The sequence below is a fragment of the Drosophila rhopaloa genome, unplaced genomic scaffold, assembly GCF_018152115.1.
Source record: "Drosophila rhopaloa isolate 14029-0021.01 unplaced genomic scaffold, ASM1815211v1 contig_178, whole genome shotgun sequence".
NCBI classification, from domain to species: Eukaryota; Metazoa; Arthropoda; class Insecta; order Diptera; family Drosophilidae; genus Drosophila; species Drosophila rhopaloa.
The window spans coordinates 517845-526183 of NW_025335059.1; the positions used below are offsets into that span (position 1 = coordinate 517845).

Below are 8339 nucleotides of genomic sequence, written 5' to 3' on the forward strand. Positions count from 1 at the left end.
TTACAACTTCCAATATTTTAAGATAAACCCAACACAGATATAAAGATTCCAGTTGAATTTACTAAGCACATCTTCATTATCGATGCTTTTAATCATTTTTAATGGCTTTGAAATGTTTTCCTTAGAGTATATATTTTATTTTAATTTTTCCTTGAGGGTTTTCCGCTGGTTTTCCTTTTTCCAATTGGGACTGCTTACCTCGGCTGCTGTTAAGCGACTAAATTGGTTGTTATTTCCACAGGCGACAGCAGGCCCACCTGACACGCACATTCAGGTGGCAAAGTGATCGTGGCAGGACCCGTTGCTAAGGAGTTGTTGATTTTGTCCACCGAATCCTTTTGTGGCCAATTACTACTGTTTGTTATTTCCCCTGTGCCATAAAGGCCGTTGCTAAGTTGGTTGCCAAGTCGGTGGCTATTTGTTGCGCATATCTTTCATTGAAATGTCAAATAGCACGCCATTTGCAAATTAAGTTCCTTCGATTTGCACACTTACCATTAATTGATTGTGTTCTAATTGATGAGCATGTAAAGATAGTCATAATTCAATTAAGATTAAGGGTGTTAATTGACTATGGTTTTGTGATATGCTAAATAATATTGCATTGCAGTTTGCCCTTCTCTTTTGCACATATAGGAATGCATTCGCATTTTTTGTTTTTCTTCCTTGGTTCAACGTGTAAATGCATTTGTAAGCAAACCACTTTTATTCATGGATATGAGTACAACCTTTAAAGACCTACAAATAGATAAGGATGGCCGATTTACATTTACCATTTATCTTTCAGGCATTTTAGCACCAATAAATGAAAAATTAGATGTGAGATGGATAGGCAAACTGTTTGAATATGCAACATGCAACACACCGAACACGCGAAAAACCTAAAAAGTCTGTTAAACACCTGTCCGCAATTGATTTAGATTTATGAAGCTAAATGATATCCAGGCACGCCAAGAACTGTTGCATTCGTCATGCAACAGTTGGTCTGGGGAAATTCCTCAGGTAACAAAATTTACATTTATCATTTGCACTTGCTATAATTTCTCACCCCTGATTATGGAATCTTCAAGCGCAGGCGCAATCAACACGTGGTTGTTAAAAATAGAGGCACTTGTTGCTACGCCAGCAACACGGTGCATAACCGAGGCCAAAAAGCAACAGATAATTGCATGACTTCCGGTAGTAAAAGTTTTTCTATTTCCAGCAGAGATTGGACAAGGCCTAGGTCGCGGAATGTGTCTCGTGCTTTGGGTGTTGGTTCACTGAACTTGAGGCCCGAAACCAAAACCGCACCACATTTATGCAAGCAGTCAGCCAAGCCTGAAAATCAATAAGCTTATAAACTGAATCCAGAGTCGGTTGCCACAACCAGTTGATTGGCAACCATGTGGCAGTTGGCATTGGGACTGGGTCTAATCCAGCAGCTGAGCCTTGCCATCGTGGTGGAGCGCAATATGTTTGCCTACTACAAGGTGCCGGCAGCCCAGCTACTTTACTCCCAAGACTTGGATACGGATTTTGACTCACCATCCCAGGAGATCAGCAATCTTGATGGTGGTCAGGTCAGCGATCTCTACTATGTGCTACAGTGTCCACCAAAGCTGGACGACGGGATACCCAAGCCGCAGGACATGCAAACCTGCAGTGTGGTGGACCAGTACCGGGGTATGTCGGAAAAGAAGAAACCGAAGCCCAAGAAGCGCTACCACATGGTTCCCTTCCGGATAGTGCTGCGTCCATTGGGGCCACCAGCCATGAGACGTAGTCATAAGCGTCTTAAACGCCAGCACAGGGATCACAAGAATCCAGATCAGGATGTCCCCAAAGTGGAGAAGAAAGAGGTGACCAGTCCGCTGCAGTACCTGGGACGCCCTCACAAACGCCAGAAGCTCCTCAAACTAGCCGCCGATCATCGCAAGTTCAAGCGAGGCAGCAGTTCCAAGGGTCACCATCACATGTACCACCGCGATGAGACCTACAACGACCACATCTTCTACGACGAACTGCAGACCGACGGAGAGTTCCACAAGCTAGGCAAAGGGAAATCTAAATAAATGCTAATTTATTGGCCAGGATATTAGCAAGCTTTGCATGAACTGAAACTATTCATCAAGACGAGTTCTCACACTCTTGAAATAAATCATAAGAATTAAAATAGCTTAGTTTGATGATCTTATATCCAGATCATTGAGAAACATGTCGTCGTAGGCAACATTCTCAAACACCTTGTTCAAAAGGACAGTAAACGATGTGGTGAAAAGTTCGGCTATGCTGGGCTGCAACTCATTCCAGCACTCCACCCAGTTGTCGTTGAGCACCTTATTCATTAAAATAGTCACGTCCATGTTTTCCTTGTACAGGTCATCTAACCAGATGATCCAGCTACAATTTGAAAGGGTTACTCTCGGAATCTGGGAGCTCTGTCTAGGCGCCATCCACTCACCGGTCCAAGTCCATCTTGGGCTTCAGATTGTAAATCTTCAGATAGCGCTTGCCATTCCTGTACTCCACCAACGTCTTGATGGTCAGGGTGATGCGAAAGTTTTGGTGGTCGCTCGACAGCCGACCAGTGGTGTTGAAGGCGAAGTGGAGGAACTTGCCCTCCATGTCGTAGGTGGCCTCGTGCAGGAGTCGTGGCAGGCGGGCTGTCAGAACGATCTGCTTCTGGTTGGGCTCACGCAGAAATCCCTCCACGTGGGTTATTGTGGCGTTATTGAAACCCTTGTTCACATTGTCCCGCATTCGAAAGTTTATCCAGATGGGCCCGCGATCCGACGATTCCAGAAGGGAAAAGTCCGGAAAGTAGTAGGCATCCAGTGGCGGTAGGCCAATTTCTGGAATGCCCATGGGGTAGCTCTTGATCAACGCATTGATAGACCTAATAATACAGGTGGAGTCTGCGTAATGGCACTTTTCAACGCCTTCAGCTGGAAATGATGGGCTCAGTAAAAATCAGATCAACATGACACCTGAATAATTACGCACGTAAGTCTGCTCCCGAGATTATAGCTGGGATACAGGAACACACCCAAGCTAGCGAAAACAACTTGTTCATTGCGATGGCGTAATTTAACTGACTATAAAACAATTAACGCTTCGGTCACGATACAATTAATTCCACTCAAATACTTAGAACCTGCTCTAAGCGAAGCTTTTCAACTATCAACAATAACACATTTAATGCAAATAAATTAGTACAACCGGTTTGCGTGCAATATTAATCTTTGTCCTTCCTTGTCTCCAATAAAACTGGAATGCATTAGCCTACTCCGACTTTAATCATTTACTGCGAATTCCTTAGGAACCGGTAAGAACATATCATCATAGGAGACCTTTTTAAAGACGTCCTCAAATATATCGCGGAAAACACTTGCGAATATTTTCAGATTTGTGGGCTCCAGCTCGTTCCAGAACTCCACCCAGTGCAGATTGAAGACCTGGTTTATGGCTATCGTCAGATCCGTGTTCGATTCGAAAAAGTTGTCCAGCCAAAAAACCCATCTGAATAACCATTTTCATTGAGATGATATCAGATTATAGCAGAGCAGAGCCCAACTCACCGGTCCATGTTCACAAAGGGATTTAGCTCGTAGATCTTTAGGTAACGCTTATTATTCCGATACTCCATGATCACCTTTAGCTTGAGAACGAAGCGAAAGTTCTGAAAGTCCGAGAAGGATTCCCCCGTGGAATTTAGCTGCACAATCCACACTCTTCCTTGAGAGAAGTAGCTGCCCTTGTGGATGAGACTGGGTATCCGGCCGTGAATTTCGATCAGGCTGGAGGTGGGATTCTCGTCGAATCCATTTACCTTTGTGATTGTCGTGTTCTCGAAGCCGTAGTTCACCTGATCGAACAGATCAAACTGCAGCCAGAAGGCGCCTACCCTCTCATCGTTCCAAAACTTCGAGTTCCTGATGTCCACCACATCAATGGGTTTTAGTCCCAGCGCCGGTATTCCTCTGGGAAACTTCTTTATTAACGCATTCATAGAATCCACGATGCACTGGGACTCTCCAAAATGGCACTTTTTAATTTCCTTTGCTAGAGTTTTGTATGGTAATTGAAATACAATTTAGTGAACAGTGGGCTCCAAAGACTGTCTTCGTTACCTACGTATCATCTGGCTCTGCAGCGATCCGAGGAGCTGCAGGCTTAGCACAATAATTAATATATCGCGCATTCCTATCCAGTTTGTGCAACTAGTATTCCATGTGCACTTCTAGTGCCTTCAGCCGTCGAATCTCATTTGAAACTGTATGGTGGAAAAACAACTGGTACGCAATTATGCGCCTTCATATATCGAAAACCGGTTGCAAGCTTTACTTGATTTATTTGCATTTTCAACTTGAAGTATTTTTTAAATCATCAATGAAAGTAAAGTAGAAGATATGTACAATTTGAGTGTGTATAACAGCTGCAATCCAATTGTAGGTTTTTTTAACTTTTTATTTAATAGGAACTAGTTAATAAAAGTGACAACATCAATTTAACAGGGTCAAACTCATAAGCTACTACTTATTGAGGAAAAGATCGTCACAGGCAACTTTTTGAAATACATCTTCAATAAGATTAGTAAAAACACTTTGAAAAATGTCCAAAATCGACGGCTCCAGTTCGTTCCAGAACTCCACCCAATTCTTGTTGATAACTTGATTCACGGCTTTAGTTAGGTCAGAGTTTTCAGGTAAGAAGTCATCCAGCCTTATAATCCAACTGAAAAAACACACATTCTTATGGAAGAAAATATTGGTTCAAAATTAGACATTACCGATCCAATTTAAGTCGTGGCACTAGCTCGTAAACCTTCAGATATCTCTTATTGTTTCGATACTCAATGGTGACTTTTAGCTTGAGAAAGAACTTAAAGTTCTGCAAATCAGATACCGATTCGCCCTTGGAATTCGCCTCCATTAACAATAGTTTCCCGTTGACCACGTATTTTCCTTTGTGCACGAGACTGGGAATCTTGCCATGAATCTCCAGCGAGGTCGAAGTAGGGTCCCTGTCAAAGCCCTTGACTTCGGTGATCGTTGTGTTTTCGAAGCCGTAGTTCAGCTGGTCGAACAACCGAAACTTGAGCCACACGGGGCCAATGTCCACGTTATTCCAAATTTTAAAGTCAGCTTTGTCGACAATATCGATGGGTTTTGTGCCCAAAACGGGTATGCCTTTTGGAAAGCTCTTTATGACTTGGTTCATACTCTGTATTATACATTTGGAGTCTCCATAGTGGCACCGTTTTATTAACTTGCTTATGTCTAATGAAAATTGAAACAGATTAGTTTTTCTTTTTGATTTGCCTTAATGTCTCACCCAAAGCTTCACATCTCAGAATGGCAACCAGTTGCAGCAGGCCTATGATCGTTATAAAACAAGCCCACATTTCGCTTCCACAGATGAGAAACTCAGAATGTAAGCTTGTGTTGGCATCAACAGTCAATTGGCAAATAAACTTACAACTTAGAACAAGAATGACTCCCATTTTTCAATTGCAGTTTTCTAAGGCCAACAAACCTGGTAGGAATGTGTACAAATCGAAAACCAGTTTCCCCTTCAAAATGGTGTATTTTTTTAACATATTAACTGTGGGGAGTTAAAAGGTGAGCTACGGCTAATTTATACAAAACATTTTCAGAGAAAATTTGTTACCCTATGCTATTCTTACTACCAACTATGTTTAAGTTAATACTACTTAGCATAAGTCTAGTTTGAGTCTTCATCGGCTAGGAACAGATCATCATAAGGTACTTTTTCGAACAGATCCTCGACCATGCTGAGGAAGACGGTTTCGAACAATCGCAGGATGCTCGGCTCCATTTCGTTCCAGAACTCTACCCAGTTCCGGTTAAATAGATTGTTGATTGCTATGGTCAGGTCGTAGTTATCCGGAAAGAAATTGTCCAGCCACATTATCCACCTGTTGTTGGAGCATAAATCTTGTATTATAAAAATTGCTCAAATGGTAGTTTGCTTTAAATGCTTTTAAAAATGTACTGTTGTGTGTCAAGATACATTTTTAGATAAAGTAGTTTCAATTGAATGAATTAACTCACCTGTCGAGCCTTATATTGGGGACCAGCTCATAAATCTTAAGGTATCTCTTATTGTTCCTGTACTCGATTCGCACTTTTAACGTAAGATCGAACCGGAAATTGAGAAAATCTGACTCCGAGGTCCCGTGTGAGTTTATGTCCACGAACCAGAGCATCCGACCCTTGGCCAGATAGTCGCCCTTGTAGACAAGTCGGGGAATCTTTCCGTGAATTTCGATCTTGGTGGAGGTGGGATCCCGGTCGAAGCCCCGAATCTCCGTGATGGTGGTGTTCTCGAAGCCGTAGTTTATCTGGTTGAGTAGCTCGAAGAAGTACCAGGCCCCACCCACCTGGGAATCGTTGACCAGCAGCCAGTCCCGCACGGGCACCACATTAAAGGGCTTCAGATTGACCTCGGGTATGCCTTTTGGGTAGTTCCTTAACAGGGCATTGGCCGACTCCACCAGGCACTTGCCATCGCCGTAGTGGCACTTCTTCACCTTTGCGGCTGTGGAAGAGTTGTTAATTCACCGATTCTGATAAGGATATCCCCTTTAAAGCACCCACGCAAACTCTGACACAGCAGTCCAACGTATAGCTGAAGGCTGATAACCACGTAGGCCAGAAATCGCATCTCAAACCAGAATGAAAATGAATCCTCCACAAATTACGCAAAGCTCTCAGTTGACCGATGCACTTGCTTAGCCGATTGCAACTACTCGATGATTAAAACAGATTTGTTGTTATGGTGGAACATTCATAAGGAAATCTAAGCAACTGCTATTATCATAACGTGTTGTCTATATAATCACTGAGAAAAAATGCATATCTTAAGTAGTCAGGATATAAAGTGCATACTTTATGAATGTTCTTCCTGAAACAGATTAACCTATATATTGCGTAGAAGACAGAAATCAATATATATACATGTATAATATATATTTAAATGTATATCTTGGCAACCTAAATCAATTTTATTACGATTATTCCCAGTGCTGTAATAAAATAATTTACTGCTTTATATTAGCGTTGCTCGATCGACCTCTCATTTTAAAATAAGAGCTAAGCTGAAAAGCTTCTGGGTTTTGAGCTTTCACCACACCTGAATGATATTTAGTATCCCTTACTAGAACAAATTAGTCAGTTAAAAAAACATTAGATAACAAATTATATAAATGTTATAATCTTAGTATCAGGATTTCTCTGGCTTCTGGTTCAACATAAAAAATAACATTAACAGCATGAAGTGAATATATTTTATTTTGGCTTTCTAAGAAATACAAACTAAATAATATTTATAGAAAATTTAATTTTAAAAACTGGGTTTTTGGTTTAGAAATATAAGACCAAATAATTTCTACAAAAAAACTGTAAAACCTAAAAATTACAAATAATAATTCGATGCCTATAACAACAATAGGTCTAAAATTTCTAAGCTCTATAGAAATCATCATAAGGCAAATTGTTAGCCACTCGCTTTAGAATCGATTCGACCAGTTGATCCACTGCCGATGTGATACCCTTGCGAAGGGTATGCCAAATATCCAGCCACTTGGTGTTGGCCACCCCGTTCATGGCATCGCTCAAGTCCGGATTATTGAAAAGATTTTCAAAATTCAGATACATGCTGATCAGGAAGAATCACTAAATTCAAAAGGGATTCACTAAAAATATATTTAATCTTACCCCTGCACCTCCAGCAAGCACTTGACCTTGGCTATCTCGGCATATCGTTTGCCATCTTCTCGCAGTTGCTCCACTGCCCTCACCTTGCAGCGAAAGCGGCACTCCTTGACCTCCACCTGGGCCTGGCCCATTCCCTGGATGGGCATCGTCAGCAGACTGCCATGCATCTCGTAAAACCCATCCAGTTTGAGCAATGGAATCCAGCCACTGAACTCCAGAGTTCGAGGCAAATCAGCATCGAATCCCTTTGTCTCCGCCACTGTAGAGTCTGCGAATCCCCTTACGGTTAAGTTATGGAATCTCAAGTCCAATGTTGATGGGCCATCTGGTTCCACACGACTAACGATCACATTATCAAATCCAATCGAATCGAGTGCATCCAATCCAATGGAGGGCAGACCCTTGGGATACAATCGTAAAATGCGCGTCACAGTTTCCGCTATGCAGACTGAATCACCAGCCTTACATTTTTCAATCTCAGGAGCTACAGGTAATACAAATGAATTGGGCTATTCAAATAATATCCTTCCACTTACGCAGTTGTCCCAGTGCGAGAGCCATCCACAGACTACAAATAAATAGGGTTAAGCTCATTTCGATTCGGGTTAGGTGTCAGAT

General features: G+C 42.0%; 5 protein-coding genes across 6 annotated transcripts; 1 reads left to right on the top strand and 4 right to left on the bottom strand.

The window, feature by feature from the left end:
* Nucleotides 1–844: 844 nt before the first annotated feature.
* On the top strand, nucleotides 845–2159 carry LOC108047917. The gene has a single exon (XM_017128335.2). The coding sequence runs from the start codon at nucleotides 1386–1388 to the stop codon at nucleotides 2052–2054; it is 669 nt and encodes a 222-aa protein (XP_016983824.2). The 5' UTR covers nucleotides 845–1385; the 3' UTR covers nucleotides 2055–2159.
* LOC108047915 (protein takeout) lies at nucleotides 2046–3100 on the bottom strand. Its single transcript, XM_017128333.2, has 3 exons — nucleotides 2986–3100; nucleotides 2444–2927; nucleotides 2046–2382 (listed from the first exon to the last, which is right to left on the bottom strand). The coding sequence occupies exons 1-3, from the start codon at nucleotides 3053–3055 to the stop codon at nucleotides 2160–2162; spliced, it is 777 nt and encodes a 258-aa protein (XP_016983822.1). The 5' UTR covers nucleotides 3056–3100; the 3' UTR covers nucleotides 2046–2159.
* Nucleotides 3101–3152: 52 nt separating this feature from the next.
* On the bottom strand, nucleotides 3153–4251 carry LOC108047914. Of its 2 annotated transcripts, none has more exons than XM_017128330.1 (3): nucleotides 4117–4251; nucleotides 3561–4044; nucleotides 3153–3501 (listed from the first exon to the last, which is right to left on the bottom strand). In XM_017128330.1, exons 1-3 carry the CDS (start codon nucleotides 4181–4183, stop codon nucleotides 3276–3278), a joined length of 777 nt encoding a protein of 258 aa, XP_016983819.1. In that variant the 5' UTR covers nucleotides 4184–4251; the 3' UTR covers nucleotides 3153–3275. The 2 variants fall into 2 exon arrangements, with proteins under 2 accessions (XP_016983819.1, XP_016983821.1); XM_017128332.1 differs by having other exon boundaries at nucleotides 4113–4229.
* Nucleotides 4252–4256: 5 nt separating this feature from the next.
* On the bottom strand, nucleotides 4257–5485 carry LOC108047913 (protein takeout-like). Its single transcript, XM_017128329.2, has 3 exons — nucleotides 5317–5485; nucleotides 4772–5261; nucleotides 4257–4716 (listed from the first exon to the last, which is right to left on the bottom strand). Exons 1-3 carry the CDS (start codon nucleotides 5483–5485, stop codon nucleotides 4515–4517), a joined length of 861 nt encoding a protein of 286 aa, XP_016983818.2. The 3' UTR covers nucleotides 4257–4514.
* Nucleotides 5486–5548: 63 nt separating this feature from the next.
* LOC108047850 lies at nucleotides 5549–8326 on the bottom strand. The gene is made up of 6 exons (XM_017128212.2): nucleotides 8258–8326; nucleotides 7722–8205; nucleotides 7479–7662; nucleotides 6603–6669; nucleotides 6057–6543; nucleotides 5549–5920 (listed from the first exon to the last, which is right to left on the bottom strand). Exons 1-6 carry the CDS (start codon nucleotides 8313–8315, stop codon nucleotides 5707–5709), a joined length of 1494 nt encoding a protein of 497 aa, XP_016983701.2. The 5' UTR covers nucleotides 8316–8326; the 3' UTR covers nucleotides 5549–5706.
* Nucleotides 8327–8339: the final 13 nt, after the last annotated feature.